Here is a 16777-nt window from a genome sequence, read left to right as displayed (position 1 = left end):
AGAAATTTCGTCGGCCTATCGGCGGTTCGCTCGGACGATTTTCCAAACCGACGTCTAGCGATGAACGCCGACTAGCAACAACACCAAGATGAGAAAATGAAACGACGTCTATTTTCCACTTTACACCGCCTGCAACATGGAAATCCATTGGTAGTGCTGCCAATTTTAATATCCAAACCTGACTAATTCTGGAAGGGACTCCCGCGTTCTGGCACTCCTCAATTTCCACGGATGCAACGGGGACTCCCGCAGCAGCGAAGCATACGCGATGTGAAGAAAGTCGTTGCTGTTTCCTCTGCCAAGGGTGGAGTGGGGAAATCTACAATAGCTGGTGGGTCTGTCTTAAAAAACAGAAAAATGGGCATTTAGCTACAGCCATTCTTTCTAACGACCTGATCGCAGTTAACCTTGCCCTCTCCTTCGCTCGCAATGGCTATCGAACAGGTATTCTTGACACCGACATATTCGGACCCTCAATACCCACCCTCTTGAACCTTTCCGGTGAACCTAGGTTATCCTCGAGTCAGTTCGTGCCTCGATCTTCTAGCCTAACCCTCTAGAGTAACTAAACTCACATTGCTGTCTCCAAACTAGACAACCAACTCATTCCTTTATCCAATTATGGCGTCAAGTCCATGTCTATGGGGTACTTAATCCCTGAGGCCTCACCCGTAGCGTGGCGTGGCTTGATGGTTATGAAAGCTCTACAGCAACTTCTGCACGAAGTCGACTGGGGGGGACTGGACATTCTGGTGCTGGATCTTCCTCCAGGGACGGGAGATGTACAATTGACAATAACACAGCAGGTCAAATTAGATGGTTCGTGTACATCCATTACTTCAATTGCTGATTTCTAGGCTTCTTCGGAAAGGACAATTAGCCTAACCTCGGATAGGAGCCATCATAATTTCGACTCCGCAAGACCTTGCTTTGAAAGACGCTATTAGGGGCGTAACCCTTTTCCAAAAGGTCTCCGTCCCACTGCTCGGCCTCATCTCGAACATGTCATCCTTCGTGTGCCCCACCTGCTCTTCCTCACATCCAATTTTCGGCTCCTCAACACACATTGTCAAAATGTGCAGAGAACATAACCTGCGCTTACTAGGCGAAATCCCGCTTCATCCAAGCATATGCGAAGATGCAGATCGTGGAAGGCCGACAGTTGTTGCTGAACCCGAGAGCCAGCACGCGAGGGTATTTGAAGAGATCTCCAAAACTGTGAGAGAGTCATTGGGGTTGTAATGAATTTGTGTTATATGGACTGTATTACATAAAGTGTAGTCATTTCAATAAATAATCTTTAAAACTGGTGCTAGAGGTTTGTATACTTTGGGGTGGTTTTATGTTTCATGGACCTAAATTATCCAGCACTCGTACTAACCTTGAATCCCTGACTAATTCCGTGAAGGCTTACACTTTATACTAAACTTGCGATTATAAGTGGCCGACAATTATGGTAGGTGTAGACTTTTAATACATAGGTTAAACCACATGCAAGGCATTCCTTCAGGCTCGCATGGATCAAGCCAGGTATCCCCACAAAAACCTATTTGCACATATACGCAAAACTAAGATGGAGCCAATTTGGATGCTTTAATGTACTTTCTTCAATACTGTTGTCTTGGCTTCTCTGATGTTTATCATTCCCGTTAAAATCTTCCAACATGCTAGTCTACTCGTACAAATCATTGAATCCTCAGATTGAGACTCGTCTGTTCACTATCGTAACCGGGGAGTACGAAGACGACATCATATGCAGCATCTCACATGTTCGTCTAGAGAGCCCTCCGGAGTGTGAGGCCCTTTCTTACGTATGCGCCAATTCGCTCTGTAACCAAAACGACGACGACGATGACAGCCTTGACCAAGAAAATCAAAGCTTAGACTTATATAAACGGAGAATTGAATGGATTTATTGAGACGCTTTGATTACGGGATATCATGAACCATCTCATCTACCAATACTTGTACCACGCCACAGGCTGCCTCAGATCCCCTGGGCGCATCCTCTCCGATGGGGTTGAAGTTATTGGAGGTGAACTGTTCACCGCGCTGAGGCGATTACGTTGATGCAAGCGGACTTACAGCAAGGACGAACCGCTAACGCTTTGGGTGGATGCTCTATGCATCAGTTAAAATGACATGAGCGAGCGCAGAAAGTATGTTAAACGGATGGGACAAATATATGCAAAGACAAGACAGGTCATAATATGGCTTGGTGAGGAGATTTCGAACGCGGAAAGGTCTGCTTTCGATGTTTTGGAAGCTATCAATCGGAAGTTTGCAGAAATGTGACAGACGGGTTGGGACGAGAAAACTGCGCGGGCAAGATTTATGGGAGATGAAAAGATTCTAAACCTGCCCTGAGATTTACCAAGTTTCTTCTTAAATCGAGCTTGGGTGAGCCCCTTTAGCAGCTATTCTTTCTTGGCTGAAATCTATCATCTAATCGATGAGCTTATATTGTTATGCACAGTCCAAAAGAGTCTGGGTGGTTCAGGAAGCTGCAAATGCAGCAAAGTCCGTGTTTCATCTTGGCATAATTTCCTGCAGCTAGGTGTATCTTGCCTCAATTATAGAAATGCTTCGATCTTTAGACGCAGACCTGCTCCTTTGGGCGCATGGAGAATACACTGTCGGTTGAATAATCGAGTTGATCATTTGCGGGAAACTAACTCAGCGCGTGGTCCAAGAGACGGCCAAACAGGCCTTCAGTTGCTCGACATACCCCGAGAATCTTAAAACCTGAAATGTACACTTACAAGCGACAAGATCTATGGGGTGCTTGATCTTTCTACAGACAAGGATACTTTTGAGGAGCGGACTACAATCTAGACCTGCAGAGGTCTTTACTACGGCCTACCTTACAACTCGGAGGAGTTGTGACCCACTATATTGTTGTGCCAAGAGCAATGAAAAGTCGGATGTAAGCTTACCCTCTTGAGTTCCTGACTGGAAACAACTATGCCATCACGAGCCATTGATCTTCAAGCACTATGGCTCTCACGCAGCAGGGGACTCGGAAGTTGACTTTAGGTTTAAGCAAGACAATGCTCATCACGTCGTTCGCGGAAAACATGTCGACACAATAAAAGTTGTAGAGACACTTCGGAGAAGCCAACGGAACGCCATTATAGACTAGCCTTTAGTCGTTCAAGGCCAAGTAGCCTTTGAAGGAAAAGAGTCTGAACCTGTCCGCATGACACCGGACATTGTGGGAAGCGGTCATGAGGCGTGGTAGAAGGCTAACGGTGAGAACGCCCGGCTGTAGATTTTGAATGTTTTGGATATTGCTTTTCCGGACAGGCATATCAGTGCCGAGAGTTTCGAGGCGCTGAGGTGTACCTTTATCTGCAATAGGACGAAACATCGAACTGTTCCAGGGCCAGAATATGGGGCACACTTCGCAGAATTCATCTGGAGGATGACGACGCGTGCGGAGGAGCACAGAGCTAGTTCGGACGATGCTAACAGCCATCCGCATAGTACCTATGATATTAGCCAAGTGACTACAGAACTTGCTCTGGAGGAGCTGCAGGTCTAAGAGTATAATGGGTCATATGGGTTATGGTGCTACAATCGCCAATTTTTCGGAACCGAAGCGGGAAGATTTGGTTGGGGCACGGATGTGATAAAATCAGGAGACGAAGTTTGTATCTTTTATGGCAGGGGTGTCCCTTTCGTTCTCAGGCCGGTCGGCTAAGGGTAATATGAGGTTGTTGGGGACGGGTATTTGCATGGTTTTATGGAAGGTGACGCTATGGTGGATGAGATTGAGGAACAAGAATTTGAGCTGGTATAAACGTCTTGTTTGAATTCCTGTTTTATGGAAATAATATCGGCCTTCCCGGACTGATTACTTAATCTAAAAACATTAGATGCTATAAGCCTTCTTGCCTAAAATGAGAGTATGGACATAATCACTATCTATATTACTACACGTTAGATGGTGTTCATACCAATAGTTACTCACAGTATCCGTTTTCGCAATAGCGTCACTCATAGCCCGTGTCATAAGAGCAACAGAATTTAGAAGCCATCATATCCTATCACGTGTCCGACTAAATTAGGCGGCAGATTGAGTATTGAAGTGTTTCTGTCTCGATGCAATTAGCAAGAAGTCAGGTTAGGGACGAATCTTATCAGTTATGAGTGTACGATAATCTACTGTTACACCTACTAACCGGTCTGCCGTTGCAGGTACTATGAATATAATGCCGGGAAAGGTTCAAATGCCCTCTTTACCCATTACATACTACGTAAATAGACCCAGCTCAAGAACCTCAACGCCCCCTCCCAAAGCTCTAATATCCGGGTATAATGCTCAGAAAACATCGTCCATGTTGACGTCAGACCTTTCGCTTCCTGCAACTGCTGCTGCCGCTGCCGTGGCAATGGACTGTGCAGAACCTACGTTTCTTCCTGCAACTTCATCTTCAATAAAGACACCAAAGCCAGAAAATGCTTCACACAGTGCTCTAGCGCAGTAGTCGTTGACATCGTAACCGCCGGCGGTATGTCGTATATCAGTCCGTGCTTGACTAAGCCAGTCCCAGTCGTATTGGCCCTGCAGCACAAAGTATTCATTTTCTACTGACCATCCATCAAATGGATCATACGGTTTCTCTGGTGTGGGGGCAACGCGTTTCTTAAGACCTTTGAATATTATTCCACTAGATGCATCGCCGTTCTCCGTTCCAGCTGCGAAGGGGTCATTATCCCGCTGTTTATCGATTGCTGCTCGCCGAGCCAGGCTCTTTTTCAGAACCACTCTTTGTCCTTCTCTTGCAATACTCGTAGCATCGCCATCCGTTGTGGCCAGTTTATTGATTATGCCCCTCCTCATATCTGCCTTTTCTCGCCGTTCCAACTCATCTTCTCGTCGCGCATCTTCTCTCCTTAGCCGAGTTAATTCTTGTTCTTCAGCAGCGCGGGCTTTACGGGACTGGGCTTCTTGAGCTGCTACGGATTCATTACGAGAGATTTCTCTCCGGTTTTCTTCCGCGTAGGCGGAGATTGTCTTTTCTGTCTCTTCAACGTCTACCCCATTTATAAGGTTCCAAGTAAAATTTTCGACCTTTTCGAGGTAATCATTATAGGCGAGTAATGAAACGAAATCATCCTCACGGCGGTTGAAACTATTAGAGTCAGTTTTCACCTAGGACCTAACAGGACTGTTTCTAAAACATGTGGCGTACGTTTTTGACATTCTCCGTCTTATATCCACCTCCCTCTCAACCTGAATATCCTCAAATGTCTGCTTCCTAAACTTTGGCTTTCGCAGTGTTCTTCGGCACCCAGCAATTGGGCATGGCGCAGGACCGTGTGAAAAGATCCGATCTACACATGATTCGCACATCTTATGGTAGCACTCAGGGTTTACGAGAAATCGCATGTTTGGGTTCAGGTACCGCGACGATTTGCAAACGGGGCAAATGTCTGAGGATTTGTCAGTAGATGTTGGAGTTTGTAGGTTGAGGCTGGAGAGATGGGCATGCAGCTCACCGCCATCCTCTGCGAGGCGCTTGGAAGGCGTTGCACCGCCGCGCTGCGCTGCCCGGGACATGTTTGCAGTGGAAGTAGGCAGTTGTAGGGCTTGAGGTTCAAGCAACTTGGGGTGTTTGATGTCAATCTTGAAGGGTGTACCAGAGCCGAAGTTTCGCCGTGTTATCGCTCACAATCTTTCTCTGGGATTGTCTAAAGTGCAGAGCTTGGCAATGCACGCGCGGGCCAGCGCGGGCCAGCGTCGGTGCCGCCGAAACGCCGTTCCCCAGTGTTTACATATAAATTTACTATGTACGCGATAGGGAACACGTCCCCCTTACTATCTCCCTATATATACAAAAATATAAGGTTTTTTAAATATATAAGAAGTTAAATGTATGTATATTTTATAGTGTTTTAGAGGTTCCCTGCGTTTACTTACTTATTTATTAATATAGGAAGACTAGTTTCCTTAATAAACTCCTTAATTTTCTAATGCTATACCTTACTAGAGGCTTAATTAAGCTTTAATAGCTACTAATCTATTAACTTCTCCCGTATTTAAGGTTCTAAAGCGGCAGCTTTCTCCTTAATTTAATAGAAGCGATCCTTAATATTATTAAGGGCCTCCCTTATTATAAGCCTTATACGCTAAGGAGCAAAAGGATTATTATTAATATCCTTTATAATATACTCTTTATTCTTACCTTAATAGGTTTTAAAGCTACAGTCCTCCTATATATACTTATATCGTTTAAAGTCTTTCTAGCGGAGGTAGCTAAATACCTTATTATTGCTCTAGATATGGCGGTAGGGGAGTTAATAGGTTTAATAAAAGGTATAGGAGCAGCTAACCTTATCTAGGAGCTCTCTACTATTATTATTGTTATACTCCGTATCCTTCTTTTCTATAATTTTAAGCTTATTTATAATTAACAACTATACTAAATAAGAAAGGCTTTTTATCTAGGGGTGCTTAAGCACTATAGGGTGTCTTTTAGTTTAAAAGTTAAGCTTTATAGTATAGGCGCGTATATTATAGTCCTTTATAGTAACTATAACATACTTAGTACAGCTAGTAAGGGAGGTTTTATAAAGCTCTCCCTTACTAAATAAGTATTTAAGGACTTTATGCTAAGACTCCACCGTATTTATTATTTTAATTTAAAGCAGTATTATTAAATATTTATGTTTATACTAGGCCTAGAGAGGTATCTTCTTAATTAATTCCTTTTAAATATATTTAAAGCCTTTTTTATAGTCTAGTATAGGTAGAGCTTTAATAGCTATACGTAAGGAGTCTATACAACCCCTTTTAGTTTGCTTATATTTAAGCGCCATAAGGCAGTATTACAGCGTTACCTTATATTGGTTGCCGCTAAACTTCCATTTAAGGGTTTTACTAAAGTGCCTTTAGTAGAGAAGGTGTTAAACTACTTTAGTTAATATAGGAGGGCCTAGAAAAGCCTCTTAAACAGCCTTTTATTTAGCGGTAGAATTGTTAGTAATAAAGTATCTAGGGTTCCACCCCCCTTAACCCCTATACCTATGCCTAATTAGCCTAAATTTCCTTAGAAATATAAGAAAAAAATAGGGAAAATAGGGGCTAAAATATTAGTAGAGGTATTAGGGGGGGGGAGTGACTAAGCCTTATATATATAACTTACTACCTAATTATCTTATTTAAATAGGCTAATATTATACTGGCGTTTTAGTAGCTTAATAGGAAATATATATAGGGCTGATATTTACTATAAGAGTTACGGACTATAAGGGTAAAGAGGAACTAATTAACTAAATTAGTGTTATAAGTAGCATCTATTATTATAAGCTAAGCACTGTAGTAGGTAAGAGTTTTAAGCCGAAAGGTGTCTACCTATATAGTTACCTTGCTTATAACACTATCTAGGCAAAAATAGCTAATATTTAAATAATTATAGCCCTTTAATTAATTGGCAAAATTAGTATAAATTTTTTAAAGTTGCTTAGAGTTACTGGAAATAGCCTATTTAGGAAAGTTATATAGCGACCTACCACCCTTAAGATACTCCGCTAGCTTTAACTATTACTTATTAGCCTTTAAACCCACTCTAAAATATATAGAATTAGAATTCTTTGCTTTCTACTCTATACTAGCGTTAATTATATCTTTTAACTAAAAGAAAGTACCCCTAGTAGCCTTAAATTTGGCGTGCGCTATAGGGTTATTATTTAACCTAATTGCGTCCTTAATATCCTTTAGTCTATATCTTTTCCGCATCTTATTACCGGCTAACTCCTTTAGCTTCTTATTACGCTTAAATTTATTAGCCTTTTTTATTATTTTTATATATTTAATACAGTCCCTATAGGGGATAATTTTAATATAGTTAGGTATTGCGTAATTAGGTTAGTAGAGCTTAATAACATAAATTCTTTTACTATACTCCTTTATAATAATAATAGACCTATTCTAGATATTATTTCCTTTACTTTTAGCCTATAGGCGCTAGTATTAATAGTAGTAAAGGTCCTTATGTAATAAAGTCTCTTTATTAAAGTCGCCTTTCTTTTAACGCAACTAGAAGTTTATAATATATAGCTAGCGATCCTTAAAGTCCTCCTATAACATTTTAATCTCCTTTTTTATTGCCTAAAGGGTCTAGCGCTATTTTTTAATATTAGGGGGGTTATAGAGGAGTAGGTGGGCGGCAGTTAAGGCAAAAAGGTTAGTAGAAAGATTAGTAGGAAGTTTCCTTGGCTTGCGTGTGTGGACGGGAGGTATATTAATTAAGCTAAAAACACTAAGATTTTAATTAGTATAGACGTTTAGCAGAGGACATTGGCTTTAAAAGTAATAGCGATGATGAGGTATGCATGGAGGCGGCGGAGGATGGTAAGGAAGGCGTGTTCCCCGTCGCGTACATAGTAAATTTGTATGTAAACACCGGGGAACGGCGTTTCGGCGGCACCGACGCTGGCCCGCGCTGGCCCGCGCGTGCATTGCCAAGCTCTGCACTTTAGACAATCCCTCTTTCTCTCACTGGAACTTTCGACGTCCTTTGTCACCAGAACACGAAAGCCTCTCCAACTATATTTAGACGACATTCCGCTCGCCATAACTAAGATGGAGAGCGCTACACGAGATCCGCTGGTTGATCTGGAGAGACACCGACTACGGCTAGAGGAGAATGTGGCAAAGCTGCGGAAATCGTTGCAGCACTGGCAGACGTGGGAGCTAGAGTACGAAGGGCTAAAGGAAGAAATCCAACGATTCAAGGGCCAGCCAACCACAGAAGATATAGTAATGGCCCTCGTTTTTGCCATTGGGCCAACAGTCTTGCTAACCTGAGCAGGTTAACATTGGTAAATACTTCGGAGGCGACCTAGTGAACGAAAAGGGTATGGAGTCTCAATTAAACCTCTCTGGTAGTGCGCTAAGGCTCTCCAGAGATCAAAGAGCTTCTTGGATTTGGCAAAGGTATCCAGCGAAATGCGTCACAAGTTATTGATTTGATTTCCAGACGACTGGATTGTGAGTGCCTCTAATGCGCTCGCTTTAGACATGACTAAGTTTTTATAGACGTTCAGCAAAACACACAAACCGTACAGAAGCAGCTTGATGCCGCTGAAAAGAAGTTGCGAGCTGCGCTGACCCTACTGGAGCCGGATCTTGACGACGAAGAAGGACTCCCTTTGACTGACATACAAGAGGAACTGGACGAGGAAGGCAACGTTATTTGTAAGATTTCAGTATTTACCTATTTGGTACCCAGTCGCTAATAATCTTATCTAGCAAGTACCCTGTCACATCCAAGTAAAAGCGCACCTGGCATCATAAACACGTTACGGAAAACAGGTGTAGCCGAGTTTGAAGAAACACAAGCTACAGACAGGAAGCCCTCGCGCCAACCAGGATTACAAGAAGCTAAGGGTATCATCTCAGTCACCGAAAGTAACAAAACAGTAAAGCTAGACGGTAAACACTCAGCTCATCTGAAGGCGTCTTCTAGTTCATCATCCTCCACGAAGACTAGATCGTTACTATTTCCACAGGAAACGGAAGCCCTCTCTTCGGGAACTGAACAGGGCGCTGCGAAATCTACTAAACCGGATGGATTAGCGTCTAGTGGTTTTAACAACGACCTAGCGGCCTTTACCTTCAATCGTGGCAACAGAGTTATTGAAATAGACAAGAATGACAATGAAGTTGCCTCGTACCCTGTAATACCTGCCGATGAGTCACCAGAAGATGCTGCTCTCCGTAGAGAGATGCTGCAGTATGGGCTTTCCGAGGTTGGTTCTGTGGTAGCCGAGATTGACCTTGATGCCGGCGGCGAATTCTCGGGTTCCGATGAAGATTATGAGAGTGAATATGTTGCGACTGATGATGAAGAGGAGGATGAATATGGCCGCATCACCCGTAGAGTTCTCACCGATGATTACAAAAATGAAATGCTTGAACTTGAGAAGAGGCTGAACGCCCGCATGTTGGAGAACCTTGGACCACGACCTGAGAGCAATCCTCTTACCGAATACGCTGAAGATGTTCGCAGGCTTGTAGTTCAAAAACAGCCGGCCGGACTTGATAATAAAAGTGTCCCAAAGCTGGATGACAAGAAGACTGTCAGATTTGCCGAAGAACTCGACATATCGCCGGCCCCCACTGCCCACAACACAAATACTCAACACACCAAAGTTACGCCAGTGCCAACCCCGCCATTAAATGAAGTAATCGTGGAACGGAGTGCTCCCTCTGATGAATATCATAGTGCACCCTCAGTGCAATCGAAGACTACCAGAGTTTCTCGCTTTAAGAGTTCCCGTGAAGCTCCAGCTTCAAGCCGAGCCACACACTCAAGCCCTGCTGCTGGAACTACCCATGAACTGCGTTCGGCTTTTTCTGATCCTAATCACCATGGTCGAGGCAGTAAAGTGCCTCGATATACTCCCGAGGGCCCTCCCGGAAAGACTTTGGCCTCAAGTATTGTTGAGCGGCCAGTCACTGAAGACCGTGTTTCTCCACCGGATGATACTGGTCTGGATCCCATGATATTCAACCAAGAGGTCGCAGTAGAATACCACAGGATACGGAATCGTTTAATCCAGAAACAAGGCGGCTTCATGCCATCGGAAGCAGAGTCTGAAGAACCTCTTGTGGAGGAAATAAATGGTAAGACTAAAAAGGTTAGTAGGTTCAGAGCGGCAAGACTGAAGCATTTGGACTCATAGAACTGCCATTTTGCGCAGTTACCAACCAATCCAAAGTCCCTCATTTAACCTTTTCAGAGGATTGGAAATTGTTGCGATATTTTACATTCGATGACACCCTGCAATGTTGGAACGGTCTTATGCCCATGAGAAGTATCTATTCATATACTATTCTCACATTAGACCAGTTCCTAGATTGATACTTGGGCCCTCTGACGCGGCGACTTGGCAATCTGTGTTTGTCGCGATTCGTTTCACCCTTAACATATCTCTCCCAACACCTTTGCTATACAGGTGAAGATTATCATCGGTATGGTCACCAACTTTCCACAATCTGCGGGCTCCTTCCAATTTTCATTTTAGGAGTTGGAATACTCTGGGTTCGAAAATTCAACCGAGATTAACATACATTCTTTAAGCTACCTGTCGTTTCCTAGGCTTTCATCCTAGTCAGTTCCGCACAAGCTTGAGTGTAATGCATGCTCATACGCAGGCCCCCTAGATATTTAGATTTAATAATATCCTTCAAAGTTCCTCTCAGTAAGCCTTTAACTTCCCAAAGTCTTCAATCCGAAAAAAAATCATCTTGAAGTTTGTAAAGAAGACTATTTGTCCGGCTTTCACAAGCGGAAAAGGTCTTATTGAACGCTGAGCGCTCAAATCCCTTATGAAAACAGCGTTCGCCGTTTGATTCAAGTTATTTGATTAATTTCAATTTTCTCAAGAGAGTACCAGGCAGTACCAAGAGATCACAATAAGCCAGCATTTCAGATCTTCGCAATACCCAAGTTGTGATTGGGTCTAAGAATGAGTGTCGAATATCCTAGCTATCCCCTTTTTTTTGGTTCACGATGCGTTTCGTCTTATAGTTAATAATCGGTAGGTCTGCTTCCCTCCTATCCCTACATCATCTCCGCAAGTATGGAAGCGAAACCATCTTAAACACTCCCAGCAATCTCAACTCGATTAATGCCACGAATTGCGGCCAACAGTTTAAGACAGAATTGCAATTGGATGATATCTGGAAAAGTCTTCTCGAAAGGCTTAAACTCTTGGGCCCACAATATCCGATACCCGCAAGTCCTAATCTGGTTAGTGATAAACAAGCTATCTTCAAATTAGATCCGCAGGTTGCGGAGGTAGTACCAGAACCCAACCGTGCTACTATCTCTTTGAGCTTCGCTTGCACATGCCCGTAGTTCGCACTTTGTAATAGGCTTGACGAGCTTAGAGACACCTTAGACGTGTTGATGCGAATTCCGTGAGTGAATGGTGTAAGGCCTGAACGGGTTATCTGGAACACAAAGCGTAAGGGTGCGTTTGGTTGCATCTCCAGATTGAATATGGAGGCTTCAGAACTGAGTTGATCTGGAGTTTTAATCTGATCTGGAGGTGTCTGTTCGGTCAATCTAGCGACTTTCTAATCTGGAGCTCCTCTAGATCGGCATCCGCGTTAAATTCGCACCCTTTACCGTATATAGTAGTTGAATTGAGGCTCTTGGCGTCAGATTAATCTGGAGCTCTACTCGTGCACTCGTCCAATTGCCTACTATGACTCTACCGCCCTTACCGAGGTCGCTAATTTTGAGCCTCATCTGAGGTCTTTTAGAACGATCAACCGAACAGTCGGCTTTATTTCAGATTGAGCACGACTACCAGATTAAGTGCCACTAATTATCTTCTAATTGACGCCGGTGAAACCACGGATCAACGCCAAATTGAAAAAGCTCCGGATTGCAGTCGAACACGCCTTAAAGCACGTTGGCTACCTTATCGTAGAGCTACTTGTTGATAAGGGGGGAGAGATAGAGAAGGAAATAGAAGGATCATAGGCATTCAAAGGCTTGCATTTAGAGGGCCCAAATGCTGTTCTGCACATGATACGATGTGGTATTGTTATAGAGGAGCCGGAGTGCTTGGAGACGAAGTTCAGTTGAAAGTGACAGAAAATAGGAGAATATTGCAGAGATATAATTAATTTTGGTTAAATGCATGCGGCCTCACTGGCATTGTTGACGTTCCTAATACTGAAGAGGATGGCGGGGTGGTGGGGTCGATGCAGGATTGGCACTCGTTCGGCTTGCCAAATTGGGTTAAGCGGAAGATTTCAACGTTGGAATTACGACCTTTCAAGGGTTCATGTTGCATGATTATCTAGCCTGGAGCTAGTAAGCAGAAGATATAATTTAGGGCTCCCTTAGTCAAGTGGGCTTAACAAGCAGCCTTAGAAGGCTGGGTGACATTAGTGAAATACAGAGTTTTAACAAGCGAGCAGTGAAAATAGGTAAGCGGCAATATTTCGACGAACCTGAACTTTTGAAACTCCGAAGTCTTCACCTCCCACTCTCTCCTATCCCTGTATTTCTTAACGCCTACAGTTGCTGTCGATCCCTAAACTACGAAATATTGACCGGTTGCCCTGCAGAGCGTAAGACGCCGGCATGCCGGCAGTGCCAGAACCACCAACGGATCAGCAAAGCAAGGCGAAACCATTTGCAGCCCGCCTCCGACTGGCTCTTGCACCATGGACTGTTCATTTCAAGTCCCCTGGATATATTCGGGATGATACGATGCATATGCTGGAGGTGACAGTATGCAAGAATACACTTGAAGAAACGAGGAAGAACCCAGAGGTTCGGTAAGTAGCTTCTATCTTAGAGCTAAATATTACTGGTTAGTCTCTATATAGACGGTTTCTAAATATAGGCAGAGAAGAGATAGGTACAGATTCTCTGGTCTGGAAAGAGCTTGGTGAGCTCCTCGAAGCTGCCGTTCCTTCGCTCGAAAGGCGATGCTTTGCAGTCCCCGAACCTGCTACACCAGAATACGAAGGCCTCTCTGGCCCGCTAATTGCATCACATTCCTCAAGCCTCCTCAAGGATCTTGAGCGGCTGAATAAAATGGGTTCAATAGCTCGAAACGTGCTCACAACAGGAGACAAGACACAAAACCTTGCTGCTAAGTCACAATTTGATCAAGAAGTGTTCAAGCTTATAAGCGTTTGTGTTAAGGTTACCGCTCGTGGTTATGATGGGGAAGCTGGGACAGCAGATGAGGACAAATGGCAGGCAGTGATAAATTCTTGTAGGTTTATTTTGTCTCCACAATTGATGTGTGCTTTACTGAACACGATCGACTGTATAGTCAAGAAGCTCTTGATCACTTGTCTTCAATTCTTGAACAATCTTGTGGCGCGGAACGAACGGCGAAAATTGATGCTTTGGGTTGAACTTTTTGATAGCTCAACTGACAGCGTTCTCCCCCACAATCCTAGCGACCTGACCAGCAGACCTGAATTTTGGCCCCGACTTAACGAAGACTCGGGAATTCCTCTAACAAAGTCGTCGGGGCAGCAGGATAAGAATGATCCTGCCTGGCCAGATATACCGCCCAAGCCAGCCCAGCAACCAGTTTCATCTCCGTTCCTTCTATATATCAGTAAAATGGGAATAGAAGTAAAACGTGATCTTGTCGAGAAAGGCGAGAAAGGCGGGGCAACTGAAATTGCAGCTGAATGCAAGAAACGGTGGCAATCTATGGCAGAAGAAGAAAAAAATGTAAGTTGTAGTTCCGGAGATTGAATACATACCAATTTGGGGGGAAATACAGATTCTAACAGTTTTAGAAATGGAACATATTATACGCTGATATCATCGCCAAGTATCGCGATGAATTGACCGCCTCTAGCGCGTATAGAACTGTTGTCGACCAGCATGCGAAGAATGAGGAGAATGTCCAAGCTCTTGCGCGAAGCATTAACCAACTTCAGATCGAGGTAGATCGGATGCGCAAGTCCGTCATTGCTTCCTCTAAAGCCGCTGCAGAGGCCGAGAGCAAGTCCCAAAGCGCTTTAGAGGAGAAGAATAAAGGGCTTTCCTTGTCGCCTCTCAAAGAGGTTCACCCTTACATTCCGATAACTGCGGAGATACCGGATGCCCCGCCTGCCGGCGAAGCAGATTTTCGAATGACGTACCCTGCTTCATATGGTGCCGAAATACTTCAGCAAGGAAAAGATGACCTCATGAAACGTCTTGAGACATATTCGGAAAGACCATCTGTTGCCCAAGTTAGCCATGTCGCCTCGCCATCGTCACCCGTTATATCACCAGCATCTCCTACAGCAGTCAATACAGCTGATGAAGGGCCTGAAGATGGGAGTGAAGGCGAAGACAGTGAAGACAACGACTACGTTGTTCCAGGAGACGATGGCCGCGGCTTGCTCACCGATGTTCCACTGATTCTAGGTCCAACTGAAATTGAAGTTCTCCCAATGATCATTATGTCCGGCATCGTCCCACCCGGAGAAGGGTCTGTCGGTTATGGTTCTACTCCTGATGAGGTTATTGCCATTAGGAATATGCATACTGTACGATGTCACCTACTTCTAGCACAAGACAACGGAAGGAACCTGTTACGAGAGCTCCTCATATTCGTCGCTGCTTGGGATCTTCGGGAAGAGGAGCTGTACTTCAAGTTCATGGTTAAGATTATGGAAGCCATTCTTACTAACGGCCTAATGCCATTCTCTTATCACGCATTTAGGGAGTAATGCAACCCAACCCAAGCAAGTGACTCCAGGTTGCCATTTACTAACCGCTTTGCAGATCCAAGGACATTATCTCACCTGCTCAGGCAGTCATTATGAAACTTCTTACCAACATCTTCCGCGCACGGCAGTCCTCACAAATTTTGCAAAACTTCTCCAAAGACGTAATCAAAGAGTTAGGGAAAGATAGCACAGAAAATTATCCTATGCGCGTGGACGTTCATATGGTCAATTTCTTATTGACTGAGTTCAGACGTCATATAATCCCTCAAACATGCGCCTTAATATTCTTACAAGGCCAAATTCGAGCCGGCCATGCACATCCAGAGGACTTCCCACTTAATCTCTGGGACATGGAAAGGATGTACGAAGGTGTTTATCAATACCTCGAATTCTTTGCCATCTTGACGGAACATGATGTATGGAAGAAGATGATGGCCGATTGGGAAATCACCAGTGAACTGGTTACTCTCTTAAAGGAGCTGGACGCCGCCATACCGAAGGGTCAAATACCAGCTGCTCCGCTAACTCCTGCGCCCAATCTTAATGATACTCGGAATACCAATCCCGAGGGCAGTCCAAGCACACACGATACAGACAAAACAAACCAACCTTCCACCGACACTCTTCCTGTTGCCGTCGAGCGGCCATACGACATTGTAAGGCCGGAAGGTTCAAATGCAATAAATTCAATGCCTCCGGAGACATTTATGCCAGAACCGAGACCTTTTATCGACGAATCCCAAGATGAACCTTCTGATTTCGAGTGGCGCAATTTAAAGAAGCTTGCTGTACTTGTTCTCTCATCCTTGGTGTGGAAATCTCGCAAAGTACAAGATCAGGTGCGGCCACTTGGTGGCATCGAAGCCATCCTGAACTGCTGTGCTTATGACGAGCACAATCCATACATTCGCGAACATGCTATCATGTGCTTGCGATTCCTGATGGAAGGTAACCGCGAGAACCAGGATGTCATTCGGGAGCTAGAACCTAAGGGCGCGGTACCCAACGAGGTGCTCGATCAACATGGATACGAGACATATATGGACTCTAAGGGGCAGGTACTGCTTAGGAGAAAAGAGGTTGTAAAGTCTGCTACAGGGGCCGGGACAGCATTATCAAAGCAACATGCCGTCAAACCCAAGGATCCGAGAGACCTGGAAGTTCTTGTTCAGCAGGTGATGAGAGAACTCCCAACAAGAGTCCATGGCGCCAAATTTGATGCTGAGAAGGCGGCTGCACTGGCAAAGCTGGATAAAACCTTTGATGGCCGTGGATGAAGACGTTACATCTGTCAATTACATTGGCGGTTTAATGATATTTGTCATAGTTTAGTTTCGAATGATATGTCGTCAAAGCTTATGACACAGCCGGTTTCATCCTAATATTTTCGGTAACGGAAGACTACCGTCCATGTATCCACTGAACACTGCATTATCCTCTCTACAAGGGCATGTCCAAGGTGTATTCGTTTGGAAACGGGCCTGAAACCCTTACTGTTGTGGATCTAGCAGGCTCAATCATTGACCCTGCTGGTAGATGCATACTTTTAGTACA

The 16777-nt window shown here is 44.3% G+C and overlaps 5 protein-coding genes across 5 annotated transcripts; 4 read left to right on the top strand and 1 right to left on the bottom strand.

Annotated features, from left to right (window-relative positions):
* Positions 1 to 92: 92 nt before the first annotated feature.
* On the top strand, positions 93 to 1368 carry K441DRAFT_629464 (cytosolic Fe-S cluster assembling factor NBP35). The gene is made up of 5 exons (XM_067646233.1): positions 93 to 150; positions 196 to 331; positions 403 to 522; positions 595 to 819; positions 896 to 1368. The coding sequence occupies exons 1-5, from the start codon at positions 97 to 99 to the stop codon at positions 1240 to 1242; spliced, it is 882 nt and encodes a 293-aa protein (XP_067507906.1). The 5' UTR covers positions 93 to 96; the 3' UTR covers positions 1243 to 1368.
* A 232-nt stretch (positions 1369 to 1600) lies between these two features.
* On the top strand, positions 1601 to 1923 carry K441DRAFT_321454 (uncharacterized protein). The gene has a single exon (XM_067641166.1). It carries the CDS (start codon positions 1665 to 1667, stop codon positions 1917 to 1919), a length of 255 nt encoding a protein of 84 aa, XP_067507905.1. The 5' UTR covers positions 1601 to 1664; the 3' UTR covers positions 1920 to 1923.
* A 2175-nt stretch (positions 1924 to 4098) lies between these two features.
* On the bottom strand, positions 4099 to 5623 carry K441DRAFT_604351 (CDK-activating kinase assembly factor). Its single transcript, XM_067645338.1, has 3 exons — positions 5506 to 5623; positions 5199 to 5439; positions 4099 to 5138 (listed from the first exon to the last, which is right to left on the bottom strand). The coding sequence occupies exons 1-3, from the start codon at positions 5564 to 5566 to the stop codon at positions 4325 to 4327; spliced, it is 1116 nt and encodes a 371-aa protein (XP_067507904.1). The 5' UTR covers positions 5567 to 5623; the 3' UTR covers positions 4099 to 4324.
* A 2967-nt stretch (positions 5624 to 8590) lies between these two features.
* Positions 8591 to 10901, top strand: K441DRAFT_739184 (uncharacterized protein; the record flags this gene model as incomplete). Its single annotated transcript, XM_067654350.1, has 5 exons — positions 8591 to 8767; positions 8820 to 8865; positions 8915 to 8998; positions 9047 to 9205; positions 9260 to 10901. The coding sequence occupies 5 exons, from the start codon at positions 8591 to 8593 to the stop codon at positions 10693 to 10695; spliced, it is 1902 nt and encodes a 633-aa protein (XP_067507903.1). The 3' UTR covers positions 10696 to 10901.
* A 2214-nt stretch (positions 10902 to 13115) lies between these two features.
* On the top strand, positions 13116 to 16500 carry K441DRAFT_544463 (uncharacterized protein; the record flags this gene model as incomplete). Its single annotated transcript, XM_067642767.1, has 5 exons — positions 13116 to 13312; positions 13385 to 13758; positions 13819 to 14231; positions 14300 to 15219; positions 15279 to 16500. 5 exons carry the CDS (start codon positions 13116 to 13118, stop codon positions 16498 to 16500), a joined length of 3126 nt encoding a protein of 1041 aa, XP_067507902.1.
* Between the last annotated feature and the right edge of the window lie 277 nt (positions 16501 to 16777).

Source organism: Cenococcum geophilum (genome assembly GCF_001692895.1).
Source record: "Cenococcum geophilum 1.58 unplaced genomic scaffold K441scaffold_7, whole genome shotgun sequence".
NCBI lineage: Eukaryota > Fungi > Ascomycota > Dothideomycetes > Gloniales > Gloniaceae > Cenococcum > Cenococcum geophilum.
The sequence above is the reverse complement of the archived record's forward strand: the minus strand, read 5'-3'. Positions and strand labels throughout refer to the sequence as shown.